Genomic DNA, 26,971 nt, shown 5'->3' with positions numbered 1-26,971 from the left:
TGCAATTCGAATCTTTCTTTAAGTCGATCTGTCAATCCTTACTATGTCTAGACCTGGCGAGTTTTCCCGTGTTGAGTAAAATTAAGCCGCAGGCTCCACTCCTGGTGGTGCCATTCGGTTAATTCCTTTAAGTTTCAGTTTTGCAGCCATACCTCCCCCGTCTCTTTCAGCTTAAAAAGGTGAAGGGAAGCTTCAGCTAAGTTCCACGAAAGAGCATCCACTTTATGTGTCCATGACCTCAATTGTCGTTTTCGAAACAACTTTTAACCTAAGAAAGACCAACGCTATGTCAATACAAATGTTAACTCTTGCTTGTCTACATAGGAACATTTATTTGCATTCGTTTTTAATTAAAAATCGGTTGTAAATCCAAAACAGCGATAAAGACTTTTGAGCAGACAATATGGATAAAAAATGCTCACTCAAATTGATATGAGGTGAAATTGTTGGGGTCAAATATCATTGTCAGCAAACTTATTTAAAACGGCCCCTTCTCACAGACTCGATTGGATATTTTCAGCCAGTGGGGCAAAAACAATTTAGGGATTGATATTCCCGTGTTTTTATGGCTGGCTGGCAATGAGTTGCATTATTTTTGAGTCAGAAAATTCAGTGGGGATGGAAAAAATAGCAAAATATTTTGCAGTGAGGATTTGAAGATTTAATTTTCCACTCGGGACGATATTTTGTCCAATTTTTCCAGTGGGAAAGGTGGGGGTGTTTTAGGAGATGTTAGGAGTTATTGCATATTAGATCGTAAGGAGTATTGAGAGGGTTAACTCCGTTAGACGATGAACATATTGGGAATGTAAATTTTAATTTTCAATTTTCACAGGAAAAAAATAACGAAGATTTTAAGAAAAGAAGAAGGATACTGTCCATCATAAAAAGGAAAAAATGAACCTCCCAAAGTTGTCAACCACAATAGTTGCTTGGCTGGCAATTATGGTATGCTGTGCCAACTCGGAAAATATTTGGATTAAGGTAATCACAACAAGGAGCGAGTTCTATGAGCCAGGCTTGGAAATCGCAAGGAAACATATCATGAAAACAAATCTGCTTGGAAAACACAAACTTCAATTCAATTATGTTAGGGTAAGTAAGCGACCCAGCTAGCACACAACGTTGTTTCAACGTTTTTCTAACATTCACAACGTCAATATAACGTTAGATAAACGTTGAAACAACCTTGTGTGCCAGCTGGTGAGTCAGCCTTCTTTAAATGTTTTTTTATTCTACATTTTTTTTCCGCACACGACGAAAATTACAAACGAACGAGCTTGTTTTTTTTTAAGGGATCTTCATTCGTAAATGAATCTTTTGGGACTACGTGAAAGTATTTGTTCAAACTTGTGATTTAAAATCCGAGTCTCAAGATGTTCTATACCTATTTTCCATTTTAAAGATTTCTTGAATGATTACAATAACATACCCGTACCATGTGGGGAAGTTTTCTGTTACTAGTATTTTCTTCTTGTTCTTGTTATGTGTTTTTATTGCAACGGCACAACCCCTATCTATTTTAAATGCCTATGAAATATCAATGAAAGAGCTTTGAGCCTAAAAGCTTTGAATCAAAGAATAAATCAACAGGGCCGGCGGAACAACCGTAAAAGTGGGAAGGCTGAAGGCTCATAATATTCGTTAGGAATTTGAAAAAAAATCTCATTTGCTCAAAAGTGGGGAGGCTGAAGGCTCCCAAGTCTCCACGCTTCCGCCTGGCCTGATCAATTTCATTCTAATTTTCATCACATTTCAGCCTGGCACAACGTTGATCTTGTTTTTGAAACAATTAGCAGCGTTTAATATGAAACATTTCCTTACCATTGGTCCAGCTTCGTCACGTGATATCACTCTGATAAGCCCATTGGTTACTGAGAACTCAATGATCCAGGTACACATTTTTTATAAGAACGTTCAACAATGCTTAAAGCCTTTGTATGTTCTTAACTTTTTGATTTTTAAACCTAAAAGTGTTCTTAACATGCTCTTATTTTCACCGTTTTCGGAGTGTTTTTGTCCATTTTCCGGCATTTTTGAATCCACAAACCCTTACAATGTTCTTAACTTGTTCTTATTAATTTTGTCATCGAAGCCGTAAGTTCTTTATAAAGATTGTTCTTATAAAAAAGCGTGTATTAGCTTGTATAAAACAGCCACATGGTAAAGTAAATAAAAAAATCCAGGGTGGTCTGGTTTTTCGAGTGTAAATGTCCAGGGTGTACAGTTAAAATTCCATTTGCTTTGTTTTTTCTTACAGTACAATCTGAATGGATTGGTGAACGATTTTGAGGACGTGAACATGTACCCTTATTTATTCAATTTTTGTGTGCTTTTCTCTGGATATGAGCGAGCTCTGACCACCTTTCTTCACCACCATAACTGGACACGAGTCGCTTTCATTTATATATCGGACACAACTAAATTCTCGGACACCTATTATAGGGTAAGTCGCTGAATTTTTATTGCTGGAAATGCACGAAGATCTCTTGTTTAAAAATACCTTATCGGGGAAAAAAATGTCGGGAGAAAGTGACGAACATTTTGAGGGGGTGACGAAATTTTTCCCCGACATTTTATCACCCGACCAAAACTTGTACCCGATTTTTTTATCCCCAACTAAAACATTTACCCAAAATTTTATACGGCAACCAAAATTTAAATTTAATTTTTTACACCTTTATTTACCGCAATTGTTGCTTTAAACGTCGAATTACAAGATCCATTTTCGAGCTAGTGAAGGAAACCATTTCTTTTGGACAATTTAGTCGGGTGAAAGTGACGAATTTGAAATTTTTGTCGGGAAAAAGTGACTAAAATGACTCTCCCCGATAAAAAAAAACCGACTAAATAAAACTCTGACATTTTTTCCCCGATAAGATAATTTACAGTTAGCTATTTTGGAATCCCTTGAACTGCATGGTAAAATGATGGTAAGACTGAAGGGTTCAAAGACCTACAAGGAGCAACAAATATGTTCGTAACTCGTCAGACAAGGGAATCATATGTATAAACTATGTACCATCGCCCAATAATAGTCAAGAAAATTTCATCGTAAGCTGCGTTACGGCTTTGAAACAAAACACACAATTAAATTCGTGAAATTCGTGACATAATGTTTTATACGGAAGCATCCAAAAAAAGACCGGGTTTTTACCACTAATTTTGAATCCAAACAATAAAATTAGTTGCAAACGCCCGGCCTAATTTGGGTACTTCCGTATAAAACATTACGCAATGAATATGATTAATAACATAATTTTCGATATCATTTTAATTCTCTTATTTTATAGTCGGCGACAAGTACAGAAGTACACGTTCGGGAACGCGGAATAAACGTAGAGCGTTTAGAAAAGTTCTCAATGTTTGATGACAGCACGAGAGCGAATGTCCCTCAATGGAACCGAATCCTAAAAAGCACGAGGGTAAGATTCGAAACATCTTTGATACAATAGACCTTATCGGTGTTTTTGATTTTTTTAAAACAGCATTGTGGGATTGTTTCGGGAATATTACAATAGAATTCTCTCGAGGTACTCCTAAGAGATTTCTATTGTAATACCCCCGAAAACAATCCCACAATGCATCGCTTTTTTAGAAAAATAAAAAACTTCGATAAGATCTATTACTTAAGTTTAAATGTTTGAGCGATGGCCGAGTGGTCAAAGGCGTAAATGCTACAAACCAGGGGTTCGTGGTTCGAATCCCCGCCCGTTATAATGTTCCGTTCAGTTCATTGATAGCCGAGCTGGCTGGTCGTGTACTCCGTGAAAACGATCGAAGGTCTGTCCTAGGCTACTGGGCTATCCGCTTCATATATCGACTCTATGTTTAAGCCTGCATTGGATTTAAAGTATAGTGATTGTAACGTGGTAGTCTCCTTTCTGCTGGAAATTTGTTATGTGCATCATAGATATTTATCTATTTATCTATGACTATTTTTTCGGGGTCGACAGCTAGCTAGCTTGGCTATCTTAGACCTGAACAGGACATTGGAAGGAGCATGAATCCGAACCGTGAACTTTTAATTTAAGGCACTGACGAATTGACCTAAAGCTTATTTTAATAGTAAAACGTTAAGGCGTCTTATAGCCTTTGTTTTGAGATTTTGTGCTATGTCAAACATGATGATAGACATAAAACTTGTTATCAGCATACCCAGCCGACACACAACGTCAAAACAACGTCCATTTGACGTTCATAACGTCCAAATAACGTTATTTCAACGCTAAAATAACGTTGTGTGTCAGCTTGGATGACGGGCGTAATTTCTTTTTCTCTTTTCTTTGCACTATAGGATGATAATGATCTTCGAATTTATGTTTATTTCTTCAATGTCTTGGCCATGCGATACACGCTCTGCGAGGTAGGTTGTTTTTATCTCCTTAATGTTGTTTTTATCTCCTCAATGTTTTTTTATCTCCTCAATGTTGTCAGAACATTTTCTGTGACATTGAGTTAAAAGCGTAGGGTAAAATCTCTAACCTTTCCCAGGCAAGAAAGTGAAGCCACTTATTTCCCGGCTTGAAAGTCAATGCTCTGCGATGTAGGTTGATTTTATCTCCTTAATGTTAAGGTCATGTGGTACAAGCTCTGTGAGGTAGTTTGCTTTTATCTCCTCAATATTGTAGCAATGTGGTACCAAAATCATGCTGATCATGCGAGGGAGGTTACACCATAACTGTTTTTTTTGTGTTCAGTCCCATGAGATTTAGACTATTTAGACCTCGGACAATCATTGTACTCAATATTTTATTTCCTGTTCCCTTCAGTTGTACAAGCTTGGAATGTATGGTCCAAAATATGTTCATATCGTGTTCCATTCCAAGTGGTTTGTATATTATAAAGGTAAAACTGTTATTGAAACTAATACCTCTGAACTCATTGACAGTAACTGTAAATCTCCAAACTTTTGTACAGTTGAGTCTCCATAACTCGAACACGCAAGAGGAACGCTAATTTGTTCGAATTAAGGAAGTTTAGAGTTTTAAGAGTTAAGGAGACATTCGATTTATAGAGGTTTGAGTTAAAGAGGCTCCACTGTACCCATTTAAAAATTAAAAGTTTTTTAATGATTTATATTTTCATTTTCATTCCCACTATAAATTAAAATTAGCTCTTTTCTTTTCGGAGATTTTACTATTTCGGTTATTTACTAGAATGTTATTTTTCCATTTTGGTATGATTTGGAGGCTGAGTTTTTGTCTTTGACATTTTCGCCCATGAATCTCAGACTTTTTCCGTAAAACAACAAATAAACTTAATGTTTCACCTCAAGAGTTTTAAAACTTGTACAATATTGAGATTTCCAATTCATGATATGCACCATTGCAATGTCTTCCAAGAACCCAATAGCTGATTGGTTGAAAGTAACGTTCTAACTGATTTTACGTCATTTACAACCATCAGATGTTGGGTCCTTGATGTAATGTCAGAAGACATTGCAATGGTGCATATCATGAATAGCAAAATATTAATCTCTTTGATACAAACCACTAAACACTGATTAAAATCTTATTTTTCGTCTCATTCCGCCACAGGATTCGCGCGCGGCCGAACGAATTGTACGGTAGAACAAGAGAATATCGTGTTGAAGAATTTCGTTTTCATGAATCGAGCATCGAAAAGAGACGATGATATCTTGACTGTTGCTAATTTGGTATGTGTAGAACGTCAACATCCCTAATTGCGACCATGTTCACACGTTATCGTTCCGTTTCGTTCCGTTATGATTTTCGTTACGGATCGAGAGTGTTCATATTGGTTTCGGAACGTTTCGGAGCAAGGAAAAGGAGCAGTTCTGCTCTAATGAAAAAAGTGGAGCAAAACCGTTTCGATCTGTTTTGCTTTGTAACGTCTTCTATTTTGACGTTTCGAATTTTGATGCTCGAACTTGTTTCGGAACCGTTTTGAAACGGAACGGAACGGAACCGTAACCATGGTCATAGTCATTGGTTAAACTCGAATCCAGTCCCTTTGCCTAATTTTTTTATATACTAATAGCGCCCACGAAAGGGTTGTATCGCGTCCACCAGTAAAGTATAAAAAGTGACGCAAGTGGCTCTGGTGTAAAACAGAGAATGAGCTAACGAGAATGTGCTAACAGATAGAGAGGGACTTTGGAAAGATCTAAACATACTCTAAGGTCTCGAATAAACGTCCCCACCCGGTTATCGATTTTGGACCCACCCGTTCTTATTGAGACCCCCCCCCCCCGTTATTTTCAGCTACAGCAAGCTGAAAGGGTTATTCGGACCCTCTACTATTCGGGACCTTAAAGTAACTACTGTATTGTTTCGTTCTATTTGTTCTTTAGTTCTATTTTTTTCAGTGATTTTAAAACCGATAACGTACGTTGACGGATTAGTGATTTTAGTTTTACACAAAATTCTGTCTTTATGTCTTACTTAAACCTTCAATACTTCTAGAATATAGAACTTTTTAGCTTGCAATATCTAGCTATTTTCTATTTTTCTTCGTCTCGTTCACAGACAGTTGGCCAAATTAATTCAGAAGTTAAAGCAAGTTTCAACAAGAAGTTTCCAAAACATATCTACCCCAACGAAAAACTGGATTCCGAAAGTCTTTATTATTATGACGCATTGTGGAGTTTCGCGAAATCTATCAACCATATTTCGAAAAAGCATCCACGATTCGTAGATAACTTTGATAACTGGGAGAAAAATACTACTCGTTTGAGCATTATGACGGATGCGATGTCAAATCTTGATTTCGAGGGAGTAACTGTAAGTATTGTATTCTTTCCAGTGAAAATAATTGCGGGTGTTCTAAGCTCCACAGCAATTCACGCATTCACGCATATTTTCTTTTTCAATTTTCACGCATTCCCGCAACCAAACAATCCCATTCGCGCAAACCGTTTGGGGGCGGACTTTTTTAATCGTCTGCTCTAGGCTTCTTGTTTTTTTTAATCTAAACCAAAACCTAACCTTAACCCTAGTAAATATTAGTTGTTTAGAGTTTTGGAGGTACAATTTCGGACCCCCGCCCATTAATAAGATTTTGAAAAATATTTTGGACCCCTCCCCTCCCTCTTTTATTTAGACTCCCTACTATTCGGGACCCTAGAGTATGTCGCTTTAAAAAAAATTTGGTTACTTTACTTGACCTGTTGCGAAGTTGTATTTGAAAACCCAAAAGCTTAAGAAACTCTACTATTAATTTTTACACAGGCAAAGATCAAATTCCACCAAAAAGGCAATATCCGTCGTTTGAACAGTAACATCGACTTCAAGAAATATGACGGAAATTCATCCACCACAAAGACGGGAAAAGTCAACACGACATTAATGGACGTCATCGGTGATGACGGAAATTATGTTGACCGTTTTCGTACTGAATGGGGTGAGGAAAATCTTTAAAGCGCTGCATTTTCTAAATAGATCCTCTCTTATTCGATCATTTTCAAAATTAGATTTTCCTCGAATAATGGAGCGTATTGAATAGAAGAACATCGTTTTTGAGAGGTCTTTTGTTGACGGTGACTTCCAATATTATCGAATAATGGGGTGTATCAATTATTAAAACATCGAATTAGAGAGTGTCAACTGAAATACATTTTCAGAAAGGCACTGAAAAGTTTTGGGATGACAAGATTATTCTTCAAATGATATTCGATCTTCTACCTCTTGATGTATCAATATCCTTGAATAGTTTTGTTTTTTAAAGATAAAATTATCAATCAGCTGAATTCGTTCTTTTAGAAAGTTTAACTTTCGCCACGTGGTAACTGTAAAATGTACTCAGTTAAAACACCCCTGTATCTCATAGACCCGCAGGACACTTCAGCCCCATTGGGAAATATGGGCAAATGGAAAAAATACCCTACATTTTCAGCCCAACTATAAAATTGACGATTCAACTCCCATTTAATTGTCATTAGATTTTTGTTACCTGAGAACAATAGAATTTCTATCCCCGTTGGGGTTTCCAAAGAAACTTTCCACCTCCCCGCTGTAAGAAGAAGTTCCACCGGGGCTACCTTATCGGGGAAAACTTCGTCGGGGAAAATTTTCGTCGGAGAAAATTTTCGTCGGGGAAAAATATTCGTTACTTGCTGGTAGTTGGTAAACGCATTAAGGCCGGGGAAAATTTTCGTCGGGGAAAAATATTCGTCATTTGGCCAAAATTTCGTCACTTTTCCCCGACGAAGTTTTCCCCGATAAGGTAATAAATTTTCAAATTTTTAAACAAACATTTCTCCTCTAGAATTCCCCATCCCGTTAGATGCACCGAAGATCGTAGAATCAACCAAGGAATACGGCGAAACTGTTCTCATCATTATATGGCTTTTTGCCGGTGCCGGCATTTTGCTATGTCTCATCTTTCTGACGATTAACATTTATTACAGACAAGTCGAGTGAGTATTAGCTGGGAGTACATAGACTGGATTGTGCGATTAAGTTACCCGGTAGTATATGGTAGTTCTCTATTTAGAGCTTTTGCTTCCAAGGCGGACTGTAACACTGTATTGCAAGTGCAGTCTAGAGCTACCATAACTGCCTTTTTAAAGAAAGAAGGAACACCACCTGCGAAAGATGTTTGATGTAAAGGTTTAAAGAGGTGAAAGTGGTCATCATTTTTCTATTGCCTACCCAGCTGGCACACAACGTTGTTTCAACGTTCATCTAACGTTCAAAACGTCTATAAAACGTTAGATGAACGTTGAACAACGTCAAAGCTTGATCTGATAAACCGCTCAAACAACAGCTCTCTGAGCTAATTGGACAACTACCCAACCATTCATTTAAGTGTTGAGTAACGAAATCTGTTTTTCCGAATTGTGCTCGTTTATCAGTTAAAATCAACTAGTGATAAACCCACTGGTCCCGACAGTTCTCCCGGTCATTTTTATTTACTAGTCAATTGTGGTCAATCTTAAACAGTTCTCAGACTCAACCATTGTATTTCACCGTAAATCCTTTAAACAAAGACCTCTGCTCCTCCAACCATCCCTCTGTTCCATCATACATTTCAGTTTCATTAAGCTGTCATCACCAAACATTAACAATTTGATCTGTGTTGGTGGAATCGTCACTTATATCTCAATCTTCCTCGGAGGTCTGGACACTACAATAGTCGATGTTGAGAAAGTTCCATTGTTCTGTAATGTAAGTTGTTTCGGGTATAATCACTGACTTCAAAGCCCCGAAGGAGCTAGACTCAAGACTTCTAGATGGGAAATGATGCCACTTATTTCTCATTCTAAACGCCTGACCCACGTGATTTTCACACGAACGCTAGATTAAAACATATCGCTAGACTTCGAAAAATATGCCAAGTGAAAACAAAAAAAGTGATTCAATTCTATATTCAATTCGTCATCCTGCTAAACGCAGCGCGAATCTTCAGGCTTCACTTTTTCTTGCTTGGGAAAGTTTAGATTCTTATTCATGGGGTTAAATTTAGGTATTTTAGGCTTTATACCCAACTTTTACTACTTTGACCATTAAATTACTTGAAATTGAAAATTCCTCAGCATTGTTCTTGAATTGTTCTTATCAAATAGCGATTTTGAGCATCATTGTTCTTATAAAAAAGAGTGTAACCACTCTAGCAACTAGCTGAAATTTCTGTATTTCCAATTTTGTCTGTGAGTTTTATCAGCTTTCATAAATCAAGTTTTCGAGAAACTTTTCGTCTAGTTTTAACTGAGAAAGCAGCTTTGTTATCTGGAGATACTCGAAATCGGTATAGAAGGGAGGAGTTAACCCTTTATGAATCATGACACAATTTCCCATCTTCTATTTGTAGATTAGTATCGTGGTACTGTCAGTCGGCTTTACATTAACGTTTGGATCATTGTTCAGCAAGACGTGGAGAATCTATCGTATTTTCACCAAGAAGAATTCCATTAGATCGGTGGTAAGACCACTGACCTTTATATATCCCTGGACCAAGCTATATCCACCATCTTTGATCGGAGTTCTTTTTTGAATTGATACCCGTAAAGAAACCATTGCAGTGCTCGAACGTCTCCTTAATTGTTCCCGTCAGTTAACAATGCCTTATCAACCTTACTCCTTAACTCGAAATTTCTTTATCTTACAGGTAATTCGAGACACACATTTGTTTGGTGTTGTCATGGTGCTATTGCTAATCGATTTCGCGATGTTTGTTTGTTTTTTGGCCATTGCTCCATACCACCTTCAAGCACAAGTTATTGATGAAAAGGTACATAGCAATAACAATTAGTCATACTTATTTTCCAGTGTTTTGGACGGGATAACTACTCTTTCTTCTTGCTCTTGTTGCATACATAAATGATGGCACATTTGCTCCTTGGGTGATGTTAGAACTAAGGTCTTTTCATTTGAATACCATTTCGGCAAAAAAAGCTGAAACTTGGATACAAAGTGGAGACTCAATCATAGGGTATTGAATCTCAGGACAGCGGAGGTCACATGTTCAAACAGTGAATAGGAAAGAGGATAATTAATTTAATTTTTAGTTTATTTATTTCTCAGGTCTATTGACCTCTATGAAACAATCTTACATCTTTACAATTTATAGATCTTATCGATAATACACTTTAAATACAAAATACAAGGCATTGACTTTCTTGTAAGACAAATGCTTCTTGGTTTGCTTTTCACAACTCACTCCCATTAAATTGCTCTCACTTCCAGCTAATTCCATCGGAAGATATCATCCTGAAAACAATAATCAATCGATGTACGAGCGACCATCAAAATTGGTTCTTAGGAGCCATGTTTTTTTACAAAGGTCTTCTCATGTTGTTTGGACTCTTCTTAGCGTACGAAACGAAAAATATTAAGGTGGAATCGATCAATGACTCGAAATATATCGGTAAGACCTTGATTCAAATTCATACCCTTATGACTCGCACACCCCCTGGGGTATGCTCTTTCGATCGTTATAAATTCATCAACGTGAAATATCTAGTTGCCATCCACAATTTTTTGTAAGAACCCAGCTGACACACAACATTATTTCAACGTTTACTTAACGTTCACAACGTCCATATAACGTTAGATTAACGTCGAAACAACGTTGTGTGCCAGCTGGGAATTGATTCTATAAGAATATTGAACGAAGATTGCGACAGAGGAGATGGAGTTTTTATAAGATACTTTAATAATTGGTCATTTGAAGTAATAAAAATGACTCGTTCTTTAGTAGAAAAAGTAACAAAATTGTTGTATTAATGGCTAACGACCAACCAAATCAAATAAGAGCTTGTAAAAACCTCCACCTCGTCCTGATTGCGAACACTATTCTTATGGGACAAGCTGGAGTTTTTACAAGCTTGATTTGGTTGGTCGTTAAGATGTAATAAAAGAATCTTATTACTTTTTCTAAAGAACGCGTCATCTCTATCACTTCAAATGACCAAATAGTGAAGTATCTTGTAAAAACTCCAGCTCACCCCTTTCTTATATGCACATCAAATAAAAACATAGTAGTCTCTTTAATTCGAACCTCTACTATTCAAATCTTTCTATAACTGGAACGAAAATATTTGTCCCCTCAAGTCGAAATTAGTATAAAATACCTTCTATAATTCAAATCTTTCTATAATTGGAAGAAAATTTTTTGGCCCCTTGAAAATCGAATTAGAGAGAGTCAACTGTACATCAAATACCAGATTAACAATCAACTCTCTCTAATTCGAACCTCTATTATTCGTATCTTTCTGTAATTCGAACTAAAATATTGATTCCCTCAGCTGGAATGAGATTTGAGGTGAAAAAAATCAAAAAAAGTCCTAGATTCCTTGACTATCCACGTTAAATATCGCCTCTATTAGCTGCCGTTTCGAAAGAGGACTGTGCCCGAATCTGCGGACGTTTTCACAGTTTCACTTTCGTTTTCGGTATCTACAGGTTTTGCAGTGTACAACGTTTCACTCTTCGCCACTCTTGGTTCAATCGTGTTCACGTCTCTTTACAATACCGAGCATTACCGTGCATCTTATATCGTATTTTGTGTGTGTATTATCCAATCGACTACAGTGACATTGTGCCTCATCTTTGGTCCGAAGGTAAGTTGACGGTGGTCATTTGGGCCATTCAATATAGGGGGTGGTCGAGCCTTTTCTAATCAAAATTTGAAAAATTTCTTTTCATAACTGAAAGTGACAAACTAAAATCAGTCTTTAACCCCTGGGTATTCTTTTCGAATTACCATGGAAATGTTCGTCCACCCCCCTCTCTCTGTATGGATATAAAATGGAATGGCCCATTATCTTTGTTTCTTTGGACGTCGATTATCGAGTCTATTTGTGACTGGAATTAACAACGTAGGCCCTCAGTCTGTTGACGATCTGAAAAAGACTCATTTAAAAACCAACCTCGTACCCAGAGAAACTTGTATCACTTTTTCATTTTACTGATAGATGTGATACAATGATGAACGCTATTAGAATCATTAAATGCGATGATGTACAGTTAAAAACTGGGCTTCAGTTTGTTTAAAACCTTCTTTAAATTAAGACAATTCTTTACCTTTTTTCATCGATCAAAACTCAATCCCATTTTTCAGGTTTGGAATATTTTGAAAGATTACAAAGATCCGAATTTCCATAACGGGCGACCTGTTATTCCGGGACAACATTATACGAATTCGAATTCACATTCGATGAAATCGGGATCTCAAAGTCAATCCGATGCAAATAAAGAAATGGAATCGGGAAAGTCGGAATACTCGAGTGAAAAGTGAGGATAAAGTGAAGGGATGCAGAGGTGAAGTAAAAAATTCGGGGAAAATCGGATTTGATGAAACCACTGTAAGAAATGAAGTCGAAAAAGTGTTATTATCAAATAATGATGAAAATAGATTGAAATCATCAACAAAAGTTGACGAATTAATAAAGAAGAGTAAAAAGAATCGAATAAAAAAAACGACGTGTATATCAAGCATTTTAGGAAATATGGGCTTATTTTAGTACTTTGTCGGGGATAAATAATCGGATAAATAATACTTTTGATGTCGAAAAGAGTCAATTAGAAAATTTTCAGTGTCAGCGAATTTGATGATCGAGGTCAGGAAACATTTAAAATATAGTCCGAGTCCGATTTATTGGAATCTACTCAATCAAAAATTTATATTAAATCTGATTTTGGAAAGGTGTTTCTGACCGAATGCCAAAGACCAAATGCTTTGAATATGTATAATTTATAAAGTTCGAGCTTTCAACTTTTGGACGGCTGTAATATTTCAATCTATGATATCTCTAAATGTTTATTTATCATCAGCCAAGATAAACACATGTATCAATATATTATCCCAAGTTTTGTGGAATAATAGATGATATCGGCTTAACGTGAAAACTCATATTTGACCTCCGAAAATTGTCCACAATGCTTTGCGCGGAAAAAAAGTTCACGGTGAAATTTTCTCCGTACAAAGCATTGTGGGGAATTCTCGGGGGTCAAATCTGAGTTTTCAAAGTTTTCATGTGAAGCCGATATCGTCTATAAGTTAGTCTTAATTTTTTGTTTTTTTAATCTGTATATAGTGGTTATTTTTTTAAAAGAATTTTAAGTTTTTTTACAGTAGTATAACTTTTACAAGCTAATTTTGTAGGCTAACAACGTGATATTCAAAATGAAACCAACCTTCCAAAAGTATTCATTAGCTCTAGTCGGAACTGTCTTGAACGTTTAGACCATGTTCAGATGTCACGGTTCCGTTCCGTTCCAAAACGAAACGGTTCCGAAACATGGTCTTAGTTAATTGTCCTTGTCATAATAAGTAAGAAACCAGTTGAAAGTTTTCAATAACTAATAATTTTAAAATTTGTTTTACGTTATTAATAAATACAATTTCCAAAAGATATCTACAAAAATAAATAAAATTAATAAATATATTCCTAAATTAAGAAAAAGCTAAATATTATCTAGAATTTAACTTTCGAGGAATGAAAGTAATAAAGTTTTAAAGCAGTAAATTTGATTCAGGTGACCCTCTGAGTTTGCCATTATTGTTGTTACTACTTTCGCCGAATGATGACGTCACACTAACCACGTCATCAGGAGCATGTACAGTGCTTTCTATTAAATGTTCATTCTGTAAATTTCCCTCACCTCCATTTGATAGATGGGAACGAACGAAACTATTGTTCTCTATAAAATGTTTATTCCGCAAATTTAACTCTTCTCCGTTTGGTAGATAGGAACGAACGAAATTATTGTTATTTGATGCTTGAAATTGATTCGGTATGAAATGACGAAACTTTCCGATTTGCTTCGCTTGGTCTTTGAGTTTGTGTTTATCTTGTGTCTTCGTGTATAAGCGGTCTATGAGTTGAAAAATGCACAAATTTTGTAATAGGTAATTATTCTTTGAATGTAGATGACTCTCGCTAATTCGAACTCGAACTTCGAATCTTATTTGCTCGAATTACAGAGAGATTCGAAACATAGAAAGTATATTACGACTGTTTCTTCTTGGAATAAGTTCGAATTATAGAAAGATTCGAATAATAGAAGTTCGAATAAGCGAGAGTTTACTGTAGTAGTATATCAAATGGGCCACAGTAAGATAAGAAAAATATTCGATTTTAAATTATTGTCATATTGAGCTGTATTTCATTTGAAAATTTTTTGTATTTTCATTTTTGTATGAAAATGTGTAGGAAGTTACTAGAATACAGAACATAGAAAATAATTTTCAACAGTTTTCTACACTTACCAAGTGACAATTTCTTGAACAACAATGGCATTGTTTTATTAAGTGAATTATATGAGGCTTTGATCGTGTGGTCATGGATCGGTTTAGATGCCAGCATTTTGATGGAGGTTTTGTCTTTGTCGAAACTTTTACCAACACCAACACAATACATTTCGAAACCTAAAAATGTGTATAAGACCAAATATATTAATCAATGTCTTTTGTCATATTATTAGCTGCTAGACTAGAGGCGTTTATTATCCGTGTATTGTAGTAATATGTACTAGTTATCGCATGACTTCGAGTGCAATACGAGAAATATTTTACGAGTTCCGAGATTTTTCCGTAATATTTTTCCGAGCCTTTAGGCGAGGAAAAATCTCGGTAAAATCTCGGAACGAGTAAAATATCGAGTATTGCACGAGAAGTCATGTGATAACTAATTTATTGTCGACTCAAAAAAATTGTCCTCTTTTTGTTTTTAAACTTACTTCCGCCTTCTTCTGCTTCTGTGTACTTTCGAATGTTTTTATTCGAAAATCTAATTCGAACGTTAGATTCGAACAAAATAACATTCGATAACTTCCCGCTAAAAATATTCACACAAAAACAAAATAGAGAAACATTTTTCGATCATTTTCGATCCAGAAGTTTTGTTTTGAAGAGTCGCAGATTTTTTAGAGATGTATTTGAAAGTTTCTAGATTGATAATTCAAAATGCAGATGATGTACAGTATGGTTTCGATAGAGAAGAAACCCTCCATCAATGGATTAATCAGATTGATAACATTCAGTCTTTTTCTATGTTTTTGTTTCGGTGACATGGCCATGGGAAAGAATAGCAGAGGAAAGGAGTCCCATTATGGAAATGTATGCTTGTAAAAATGGTTAAAGAACAACATTTTTTCAACAGCAAAACAATTTGGATACTTTCTTAATTATCGTCAAGCTCTAAATGTTTCGAATTTTAGAAAGAAGATGTATAATGATTGTTGAGTTGAAAAGTCAAGGACGTAGACTACGTTGTTGTCGAGAACGAGAATTAGGAGAGAACTTTTATAAAAATCACTCGTCATTTGGTTAAATACAAGACATTACACTTTCCTTGTTATGTTATGAGAAATTTTATTGGCAAACATTCAAGAATCTCAAATTTTTTGTATGCATTGATAAAAAACTGTTTGGTTATCACACGGACAAGTTTGCCAAAAGTTGTTTTATAATAAATTCTTAGTTCATCAGATTTGATTTTAGTGTCTTTTATGGAAGAACTCCAAAGTAAAAATTAATCTGAACATATTTTTGTTGCGTTTCCACCTTTTGATTCCCAAGTCAGTTTCTCCGCAGGTCAGTTCTTTTCGGCTGTTTTGTTTTGATTTTTCTCCCGCCGCTTACCCAGTCCCCCAAAAGTCAACGCGGTCATATTTCCAGACTAAAGAAATATGAAATATCGCAAATATCTCGATGCTCTCGACCAATCAAAACGCTGATATTTTTTTGGGTCGGCAATAAGAGTGTTATATGATAATGGAATAATTGTTACGGGATAATATCAGTTTGTATATAAACTACAATTCGTCGTCCACATGGCTAAAAGGTTCAATCTCAAAATCAGTGTCTTGGAAAATTGGAAATCTTACAATTCTGTTCTACCTTTGAGATTGGCCTTTTTGTCATATGAAAACATTGACTACAGTATTCCTCTACATGAAAAAAGGGCAATCTCAATCTCAAAGATGACAACCACAATAAAACTAAATTTGTGAGGTAATAATTTTGAAATTTAACCTTTAGTCATGTAAACGACGAATTTATCTTTTCCATTTTTTCTTTATTTTTTACTATATCCTAATTAGTTATTTAGCATGCTACTAATAAGCTGTTAGTAAAATTACAAAAGTGAATAACTTTCCAAAAAGTCTTAAATAAGATTGCAATTTTTATGCTCGTTGAAAAGACAATTGTGAGTGGGATTTTATCATTTAAATATAAAGAAATAAATTACCATGTTTTTGTAAATTTTCTTTCACTTTCTCGACTTCTTGATTGTCCGTCTTTTTGAAACGATCAGGGAGGATGGTGACTAGTTGACGACGACCGTTGCTAAGGGGCTCCATTGTTTGAACAACAAAATTTAATGCTGACGTCAGATTTCTGTAACCTTTCAAAGTTCTGTTGATAAAAAGAAAATCTTTTATTACCAAATTCTTTATTCTCTAAAATTGAACACCCCCTTCTCAAAGACCAAGTAGGATTTTTTTAGCCAGTGGGGGTAGAAATACCGGAAACTCGATAGGGACCGTTTTCCATTATTTCTTATGGCTGCGGGTTAAAATTCTTTTGTTTTTAAGTCAGAAAATTCATTGGGGATGGGAAAATAGCATAATATTTTAGAGTGAATGTTTGTCAGTATTTGATTATTTTCAGTGGGGACAAAAATTGGAGTATAATTTCCCACTGAGGACGATATTTTTGCCAATTTCTCCAGTGGGATCGGATCCTGTTGTGAGAAGGTGTAATTGATTGATAAATTATTTAGCAAAAGATTTGAGAGACAGGCACCTAGCACTATACTTTCTGCATTAAAAAGGAAAAGGGTTTTGTGAAGTCATTGCAATTATACAGGTTATTAAAAAAAAAAAACAAGTAAAAATTTTTTCTTTACCTGTTCACTGAGAATTCACTTCGATTGGTTAATGGTACATAATAATAAGACGGCCCTCCGAAAGTCAAGAAAGCGGCCCTCTGGTAACCATAGTAATCAAGAGACTGTCCAAACAAATCCAGTGCATAATTGAAAAGATCAGAGAAATGGAGTCTTGAGTACATGGAGTGCGATACACCGAGCACGATGAATAATTCTTTTGGCTTGTTCACTGAAAATAAAAAGCCGTTTCTAAAATCTCAATGAAAAGAAGCAGACTGGTCAAAATTCTTGATAAGATCTTGAAAAGAACTAGCAAGCAAGATGTTATGTAAGTACTTGGCAAGATACTTAGATGTCTTCCACGGACAATGTCTTCCACGGACCCAACAGCTGATTGGTTGAAAGTGATGTAAAATCCATCAATACGCAATTGCAATGGTGCATATCGTGAATCAGAGGTTTGCCTAATGTACAAAAACCTTCTTTAATAAAGTTTACCTTTTAATGTAGCTGGTCTCTTCTTGGGTTCAATCCTTGGTTTAAAGAATGTTGGCAAAATATTTTCATGAGTTTTGACAAAACCAGATTCTTTTCCATTGTTTGTCGAAGAGAAATCCTCCTTTGTCAAACCAAGTTCACTGGATGTGCATGGTTTTTTTCCGCATCTAGTGGATTGAGGAGTGAAGGGGATTGGATTTTGATTGGCTGGTAGTGGTGCATTCTGGGATAATGGTTGAGAATGCTGTTGTTGGATTGGTTGGTTCTGTTGTTGCTGTGGAAACGCAGATGTGTCTTGATTTTGATTCTGACCTTGCATTGTGTTGACAGATTGCCCTTGACTCGATAAGCCATGTGCAGGATTCCCCTGTTCTGGAAGTGTATTAACCGGAGTTCCTTGGTTCTGTAAAGTATTAGTATTTGTTGAAGTGTCTTGGCCTGGTTGGGTGTTTGTGGTTGAAGCCTGTCCTTGACCAGTCATCGCGCTGAGAGAAGAGTCTTGGATTTGCTGGTCCCCACTCACCGATGGTTGTTGTCCTAGTAACGGGTTATTGACGGCGATTTGACGTGTTTTATTGACGTTCTTATTGATGTGATGTAATAACAATGACGTCATCGCTGTAAAATATTTCATCTGGCTTAAAGAGGCACTTTTCAATTTTGTCAATAAAGCTTTGTTTAAGAGTTTCTTGGGTTTCATTGAAGGGATTTGAGGTGTGACGGCGGCGTTATTGGCGTTTGGCGGTGTTGGTTGATTCTGGTTATTGTTGTATTGTGTGTCTTGAGGTTGGGTTTGTTGTTCATTGGGCGTTGGCTGATGGGTTTGGTCCTGGTTATAACCACTGGAGGTTGTTTGTTGAGCTTGCTGTTGACTAGCAGTGCTGGTTGATACGGCTGTCTGAGTGTTTGAAACAGTTTCTGATACTGCTTGAGTTCCTTTGTTTGCATCACGGTTATTATCGCCGAATCTGGTGGCTTTCGCTTTCACTTTCGTTTTCAAAGGTGTTTTTTCTGAGTTCGAGGAAGATTGTTTCGCGATTTTCGCTGGTTGTTTAGGTTTCTTATGTTTACCCGATTTCCCCGATTCGGAAAGTTTGTTGCTCGGTTTCTTTGAATTTGTCTCCGGTTTCTTTGGAGACTGTAGCGAACTTTGACCTTTCGATTGACTTTGGACTTTTGCTGTACTTTGGACTTTTGAACTGTCGACTTTCTTGCCTTCTTTGCCGAGAGCCGATTCCAAATAAACTTTTTGTTTTTGTTTCTTTTTCTTTCCATTTGTTTTTTTCGCTACCGGCTTTTTGACATTATCCGGTTTTTTAGTATCGGGCTTTTTGACATTATCCGGTTTTTTAGTATCGGGTATTTTGGAATCCATTTTCTTGATATCGGTTTCTTTGCTGGGTTTCGGTTTGCTTTGTTGTTTTAATTTCAGTTCTTCAGCTTTGTTCAAACCTTGCGGTGCATCTTGACCCTTCGGTTTCTTCATAACAACAACATTTGGGCTTGTAGGATTGATTTTCGGACGATTTTTCGATTGGCTGCTTTTCTGCATTTTCTTTGTTTCTTTCAAATGGTGAGTCATTTCATTATGTCCGCTGAGCCTGACAGTTTCTTTATTCTCTGGCTGCAAAATTTCCTGCAAATGTTTCAACGTATCATTCTTTCTTTTAATTTGCGCTCCCAGTTTCAAGCTTTCAATCACGTGACCGCCTAAGTAATTTTCATTAGTTTCTTTAGATTTTCCTTGCTTCGGATTGGTCAATTCTTCACTCAAAGATGCCTCGTGATTGGCTAATTTAACAACATGGTTTAAGATCCGTGTATTTTCAGTTTGATGGCCAATTAAATCTGACGGTGACTTTTGATTGGTTCCCAATGACGTCACCTTATCTTTACAATCCGTGCCCTCACATCTTCGCGTCGTGGTCAAACGGTCAATCAAATGTGGAATACTTTCTCCATGTGGCGTTGAAGGATAACGATGGGGTAGATGATCGACAGGATGGTTTGAGCCTCCATAGGGACTTGTTACTGAACTACCATACTGTGCACCACCCTGAGAATCCGCCCAGCCGCCATAAGTACTTTCTACTGAATCAGTATAAGGGTGATATTGTGAGCTCGTCAAAACTTCGTGAGATTGTTGAGTCATGTGATCTATAGGTGTCACGTGAGGTAGCTCAACGTCATCATAGTAATCAGTATGGTCGATTTCCATTGGTGGAGAATGATGAATATCTAGAAGAAGAACAGAATAGTTGAGTTATGATTTCCAGCGCTATCCTACTTGTTCCCGTACATACAATATTATTTTGACTATCTAACATAGCTGAAAGAAAATTTGAGATGCAGTGGAGTCTCCATAACTCGAACCCACTACGGAGAATACAAACTTTTTCGAGTTAAGGATGCTCGATTGAAAATTGAGATTTTATTGAAATTTCATTGAAATTGAATCTTAAGTTTGAGTTTATCGAAGATGATATTCATATTGGAAGTTTATCGTGGTTTGGATCACGAAATTTACGTTTGGCTATGTTTCGAGAGATTCTTCTTCCATCGTCAATTGACGCTTGTAATTACAGTTGACTTTCTCTAATTTGATCTTAATGGGACCAAAAATGTTCTTCGAATCAGAGAAAATTTCGATTTAGGGAGGGTGTTATATAACGACTGGTCCGCTGAGAGGACCAGTATTTTAGTTCGAATTATAGAAAGATTCGAATTAGAGAAAGTTGACTTTAAGAATTATGATGAAGATTTACTTTGCTGAAGAGATGTCCAAATACGAAACGAGTTCATCATCATACCTGAAGGATATAAATCAAGATGCTCATTGGGAGGATACTGCGGTCCTCTGTATGTTCCATGACCTCCTAAACCTGGAGTGTGTAGACCTCCGTGGTGGTGTGTTAACGCTCCATCGCTGTGATGTAAATTTTCGTAATAAGGTTTTAAATCGAATGGAACATCATTGTGGTGGAGTGCATTAAAAAATGGTGGAGATTCGAATTGACGTTTGGTACACCCTTCCCCATTGATGCATTTCTTTGGGAGTGTGTTATCCTTCGTTGAGGTGGATTTGTGACGTTTACTGTGTTTGCCTATGTATTAAACACCGATATCTTATGTAGAACACTTGATGGAGCTTTAAGTCCTGAATTTAAGCAAAATTAAGCGCCATCTTTAATAGAATGACGTCACATCTTTTGCTTGAGCCTTGCAATTTGAGAGTCGTAGCAGTGTCAAAATACTTTAACAGTGTAAATCAAGGTTTCTACTCACTGTGGTCTATTTTTAGCAAAATGCATTATTTGTTTAACCTGGCGAGATGCTCTATCTAGTGTTTGATATATCTGTGTACAAAAGTATCTAAAATTTCTGTGTGTTGAAAAATAACGAAGACTGGGACTCTCGCTATTTCGAACTGCAAATATATGAATCTTTCTCTAATTCGAAAAAATAAATTTAACATTCGAGCTCAAATTAGCAAAAATCCAATTGTATAAAAGGGAATATGACAAAAATCTATTTCAACAATAACGTGTCCATTGCCTAAGAAAGCGTCATTGGAGATTTAAATTTTAGATAGTATTCTTCATAAGAGAGAGAAGGAAATGAAAAGCAAATTAAAAGAATTGGAATGGAATGATGAAAAAGAGGAGAATGGGCTCTTCCAGAAAAAAAAATCAAATATGGGGGGTGGAGGATATAACACTTTTAGGAAATTTACCCCCGGACATTGTGACTTTTGACCCCTCGGACAACATACAAGCAACCCCGGACAAGCATCAGCTGATCCCTGGAAAGTTTTAATTACCCCTAAACAGAGCAAGTTTGCCCCCCCCCCCAAACAGGGCAAATTTTGCAGATTTTTCACTATCCCCGGACAAAATATCCAATATATCCTCCACCCCATATACGATAATTTTCTGGAAGAGCCCAATGCGAACGAAAGAAAAAAAATACCTTTCGATTTGGACGTCAAAACTTCATACATGTTTGTTTGTCCAGCGTTGGATTTTGCATGAGACTCAGTGTGACCATGGTGTGCTTGGTGATGTGGATGGTTGAACTTCATATCGTGATCATTGGACACACTGAAATCACGGTCTTTAAATTCCCATTTAGGTTCAGACATTGCCATATCTAGATCCTCTGCTAAATTGTTATGAAAAACATGTTCATCTTTGTGACTGTCATGTTTTTGTTTGCCGTTTCCATGGAGCTTAATCACGTGACCTGAGTGGTCAACATAAGATGGGTGATTGGCCTTGTGTTCGTCCGACTTGTCTTTCCGAGTACCTGAGAAATGATAAGCAAGAATTTTATTATTCATTACAAGCAAATTTTCAAATTGAATTACAACTTTAACTTTCTATTTTTCACTCCTGGAAAAAGACGATATTAGCAGAACGGATAACCCAGAAGTGGATAAACGATAAGGGAAACCAGTGTATTAAGTTTTGGATAACTACTCCTATACAAATAAAGACTCTGTCGAAAAAGATTTAATAGTTTTTATTAACTATTTATTTACTATTTCTGTTGAAGAAGTCCCATTCTATCTTATTCCATTTGAAGCATAAAAAGATATTTACGATATGATATGTACTCTCGTGGTTGATGAAAACTTATTCGAATTCCCCTTAAAAATAAAGTTTGAGAGCATCAACATTACCATCTTTATCATCCTAAGGGCTTTGCTAAACCGGCGTTTGCGACGACGGGAACCGACTAATGATACAACAGAAGCTTTGTTCACTGTTGGTCGTTTACCCGTTTCCAATCGTTTCTCCCCGTTTCCAGGGCGATTCCCCCGTTTCTATATCGTTTCCACCCGTTGCTCTGACGTTTCACGTTTTAGTTATTACGGTTTCGTTGAATGAAAACGCTTCTCAAATTCAAAATATATTTGCAAATAAATTATTGAATTCGCATTCAGTTAGCTAACTCGAAAATTGCTAACTCGAAGATTCCGGGCCTCCTCGTATACACCTCATATTTTGTGAAAATGTCATTATTTACATAACTTAAAGGTTTTGCATAGATTTGTAAAGCCCTAGATGTCGTGCTTTAAGCTCTTCCAAGCAAAAACAAGTGAATATCGGAAACAATATCACTACTATCGTTTCCAAAAGCCTGCGAAGCTTCTGATTGGTCAAGCGCTGGAATTATATTGTAATGTCACATGACTTAGGTAGGATTTCCTATCTCACCCGGCACACTTTTTAGCAAAAGCTTGACATCTTGGGGCTTGGAATTCCCGACCCGAGTTATTTTTTTCCGAGTTATGTTGCAGTGACGTTATAATTTCAGTTTTTATGACGTCACCTCAAAATTGATAACCCGAGTTCTTTTCAATCTTTTCAACTTTTCGAGTTATTTGACAAATTTTAACTCGGTTTTTTTTCGTGCCTTAAAGTTTTCAAAAAAGAAATAACTCGGAAAAAATAACTCGGGAAAAAATAATTCGGGAAAAAATAATTCCAGGCCCCTTCGGGATTTACAAATCCATGGTCTGCTGATGGCTGATGTAGTTGAAAAAATGAAAATACAGTGAATAGAAAAACATTCCTCAAACAAAAAGATTTTTACTAATCCCAGCTGGCACACAACGTTGTTCCGACGTTTATCTAACGTCCACAACGTCCATATAACGTTAGATGAACGTTGAAACAACGTTGTGTGCCAGCTGGGATACTCTTTCGAATGTTTTTATGCTTATAATAAATAGAACGTTTTCTATCTTATAAATCAAAACATTCGATTGTAAATTTGCTCGAAATCAACTTTTGTTTACAAAAGAAATAGAATGTGAGGTCACGTCTCGAAACAACTTTCGATATTTCACTTGTTTGCCCTTTATATATCCCTGGACCAAGCTATATCTGCCATCTTTGATCGTTTCTATTTGAATTGGTACCCGTAAAAGAAGCCATTGCAGTTTTAAAAAGTAACGTCTAACGGCGCTTTATCACCAAAGGTTTTCGAGGGCAAGTGTAGATCTAGCGCTTTCGATGCATTTACACCGCTATTGAGTAGTGCTGCCATTAGGGTACCACTTTTCAAAAAACTTCTGTCAAAAAATTTGCTTGGCCGGCTCGTCATATACCAGGTCTCTTGCCCTTAAGGGAGTTTATGTCGAGGTTTCTTTTGTTGTCACTATAAAAAATCTGCATAATTAGCGTGTTGTGACAAAATTCTTTTGTTTCAAGCCTGATTATGTGCAAACTTTTAGGGCTTATATTTTGGGTACACCTCTCCTATACGAAAAGGTACCTATATCTTCTTGCTCAGAATTTCCTAGCGATTCTACTGATATAACCGCTATCAAACGTTACCATTAAGCATATTGTTATTATTATTATTTTTATTATTTATTAATTGTATTTCAGGCACTTCCATATATCTCAATGGCTATTCGTCCTATTTATAATAAGTAAACTAAATAAATAAATAAATTATTATGTAAAAAATTATATATAATTTTCAATTTGCAAAAATATACGTACGACCAAAAGTTGATTCACTCAATTGAGATCAAAATTATAAATTGAAGCTTGGATAAAATTGTACAACTGCCCTATCTGGGCAAGTTGAAATACAGAGCTATATATCTCTTCAGTGAGGCCTATTCACTTCTGAAAGATATAACTCTGCAGGCAAGGCTTTGGACTCGGAGAAATTCTAGATGGTGGAGACTAAGTATAGTATCAGACAGTATTCATCAGAATTGGATTGAGAAATATGAAATAAATTAAAAATCAATAAAATAAAAATTTATTTTAAACAATAATTATTTGTCGGAACAAAAGAAGAGCAAAAGTAGTGTTGTTGAATGTGGGATTGATGCTTGAAAATAACCTTGTGAAAAAAAAAGAAGTGAGATCGTGATCGGCTATTGAAGGTAAAAAAAACTCGATTGCTTGAAAATGGCTAAACATGAAGTACTAAAAATATAATAATTTAAATTTGAAATATAGAAAATAAACTATTTATTATCTTATCGACAACTTGGGAGACTAGAGACTTAAAAGAAAATAGACAAAACTAGAAGTAAAATGCAGCTTGGATTGGAGAATTGTGGAGATATTGACTTGATATTGGTTGGAAGTCTTACTAGTAGTAGTAGTGATTGTTAAAATGTCGAATTTGTCGAGTGTCATAAACTAATGTTGTATAATATATATTGCAAGACTAACATCTAATAAATATTTTTTTAAAGAATTGCGAAATTTAATAGAATCAACCTCTTCCCGAATAACCTTTGGGAGATCATTCAAAAGGCGACTTGCCTTACCAATAAACAGTTTTTCAGATACATTACATACATAATTAGAATCAATCTCTTCAACATTACGTGTTGGTCTACCAGCAGCTCTCAGATGGAAGCCCTTTAGGTATGATGGGAAATCCTCCAGATGAATCGACTTGTGGGCAAGTTTTAAGAGTTCGAATTCAACCCGTTGTTGCATTGGTAACCAGCCAAGGTTTATTACATCCTCAGTTGTTGAATACTTTAGCGTTACAAAGGATGCGATTCGACATAGAAGCTTATCAAGTTTTTTGAATTGATATTGCGGAAGGTTCCAGAATAACGAGCAACAATAGTTGATCCTCGGTAACAATAGTGCTTCTGCGAGTTGCTTACGTAAGCGATACGATGCAGTGCGACGAAGGTATCGAAGAACATATAGCTTTACATATACCGATTTACAAAGTTTGTTGACATGAGCCTCCCAGTTCAAATTTTCGTCGAACTGGACACCAAGCAGTTTATATACGGTAACTCTTTCGATCAATTGGTTTGCGTGATGAATATGGAAGGTCGGATGGGTTGGGTTAGCGAGCTCGTGCAGCTTACCCATTCTGGAAGTCGATAAGAGCATGATCTTTGTCTTTTTGTTGTTGAACGCAAGATTGTTTTCGGTCGACCAATCTTTGAGTTGATCTAGGCGTTGTGTCATTCTGATGATTGCGGCTGGTACTTCTTTAGGTCTACAATGTTCGTAATTTGTAGTATCGTCAGCATATTGGTTGGTACTACCACCCTCGACGTTGTCTTGTAAGTCCACGGTGTATAGATTAAACAAGATCGGTCCGAGGATGGAGCCTTGTGGTACACCAAACTGAACATTGCCTTGTTCAGACTGCTTGTCGTCGACCTGAACAAATTGCTTGCGATCGCTGAGGTATGATAACATGAGCAACACGGCCTTGTCGGAGAAGCCGATTTTTCGTAGTTTGGTTATGAGTGTCTTATAATCAACCGTGTCGAAGGCTTTCGAATAATCAAGAAATGCTGCGAGTGTGATTTCCCCTTTGTTCATTGCACCAACGATATCATCTCGAATTTTCATAAGCAACGTTTCGGTCGAGTGACGTTTGCGAAAGCCAGATTGGGTTTGCTTATATGCTGATGTTGGTCAATGTAGTCTACGATTTGTTTTGCCATTAAACGTTCAAAAAGTTTGGAGAGTATGGGTAGCACGGTGACAGGTCTGAATTGATCAGGAGTGGTGGATTGTTCTGTTCTATTGCCCCTTTGGGTAAGACCTCTAACGATAAGAAGTGTCCCATTCTGATCTGCCTCTTGAACGAAGACGAGAAATTCAATCTTCTGGGAAATTTACCAGCTCTGAAAGGGAATGAAAAGTTTTCTGGAGTAAGCGTTACTGAAGATCTTATACCTGAAATGCGTAGGAGATTGCGCCTACTCTCTATTGAAGCTAAAGAACTGAATGAAACCGAAAAACCAACCATAGAAATGTATTGCGTCCGGGGTAATTCAAAAAACGGCTTCACTGTCAAGAAGGTACCACTCAGAAAACTGTCAACATCCAACCAGTCACCAAAATGAAGAATGTCTCCTTCTCGAACTACCTAACGAAGACAAATATCATCGACCAACAGGAGCCAACTTTGTTCAAAAAAAAATTATCAAAGATATGAAAGTTCTGTATACAAATCCCGATCAGTTGACTTTATTTAAAAAAAAGGAATTACACTCCATGACCCATGACGAAAAGTCTCACCTCGTCGCTATCTGCGAAGCGAAGAGAAAAGTAGGAATTGAGGGAATTACAGGAAATACGAATTCGATTATTATAAAATTGCTAGTCAAGTTAACTTAGACACAAATCATGGGCGTGGCGTTGTTCACACCTC

General features: G+C 36.5%; 2 protein-coding genes across 2 annotated transcripts; one reads left to right on the top strand and one right to left on the bottom strand.

Moving 5' to 3' along the window:
- The first annotated feature begins 833 nt into the window (after nt 1–833).
- On the top strand, nt 834–13,600 carry LOC136810701 (gamma-aminobutyric acid type B receptor subunit 2-like). Its single transcript, XM_067067293.1, has 16 exons — nt 834–1,095; nt 1,760–1,894; nt 2,261–2,446; nt 3,294–3,425; nt 4,298–4,366; nt 4,773–4,848; nt 5,541–5,659; nt 6,492–6,746; nt 7,194–7,365; nt 8,230–8,380; nt 8,999–9,131; nt 9,775–9,885; nt 10,072–10,194; nt 10,650–10,830; nt 11,868–12,025; nt 12,526–13,600. Exons 1-16 carry the CDS (start codon nt 898–900, stop codon nt 12,700–12,702), a joined length of 2,376 nt encoding a protein of 791 aa, XP_066923394.1. The 5' UTR covers nt 834–897; the 3' UTR covers nt 12,703–13,600.
- Nucleotides 13,601–13,749: 149 nt separating this feature from the next.
- On the bottom strand, nt 13,750–26,163 carry LOC136810772 (uncharacterized). The gene is made up of 8 exons (XM_067067374.1): nt 25,104–26,163; nt 21,770–22,105; nt 20,611–20,904; nt 17,801–20,038; nt 17,321–17,531; nt 16,661–16,827; nt 14,677–14,835; nt 13,750–14,282 (listed from the first exon to the last, which is right to left on the bottom strand). Exons 1-8 carry the CDS (start codon nt 26,161–26,163, stop codon nt 13,921–13,923), a joined length of 4,827 nt encoding a protein of 1,608 aa, XP_066923475.1. The 3' UTR covers nt 13,750–13,920.
- Between the last annotated feature and the right edge of the window lie 808 nt (nt 26,164–26,971).

The sequence above is a fragment of the Clytia hemisphaerica genome, unplaced genomic scaffold (genome assembly GCF_902728285.1).
Source record: "Clytia hemisphaerica strain Z4C2 unplaced genomic scaffold, Clytia hemisphaerica genome assembly, whole genome shotgun sequence".
Lineage (NCBI taxonomy): Eukaryota > Metazoa > Cnidaria > Hydrozoa > Leptothecata > Clytiidae > Clytia > Clytia hemisphaerica.
Note: the sequence above shows the minus strand (reverse complement) of the source record. Positions and strands in the feature narration are given on the sequence as shown.

What these genes read in the sequence shown, in the direction of transcription:
- LOC136810701 (XM_067067293.1), top strand. Translation starts at nt 898, where the DNA reads ATGAACCTCCCAAAGTTGTCAACCACAATAGTTGCTTGGCTGGCAATT. An exon ending in CTGAGAACTCAATGATCCAG is followed by an intron (nt 1,895 to 2,260) that starts GTACACATTTTT and finishes TTTTTCTTACAG; the next exon opens with TACAATCTGAATGGATTGGT. An exon ending in GTGGTTTGTATATTATAAAG is followed by an intron (nt 4,849 to 5,540) that starts GTAAAACTGTTA and finishes ATTCCGCCACAG; the next exon opens with GATTCGCGCGCGGCCGAACG.
- LOC136810772 (XM_067067374.1), bottom strand. Translation starts at nt 26,163, where the DNA reads ATGAAAATTCGAGATGATATCGTTGGTGCAATGAACAAAGGGGAAATC. An exon ending in ATCTGAAAAACTGTTTATTG is followed by an intron (nt 22,106 to 25,103) that starts GTAAGGCAAGTC and finishes ATCATTTCTCAG; the next exon opens with GTACTCGGAAAGACAAGTCG. An exon ending in AGTGAATTCTCAGTGAACAG is followed by an intron (nt 16,828 to 17,320) that starts GTAAAGAAAAAA and finishes TTTTATCAACAG; the next exon opens with AACTTTGAAAGGTTACAGAA.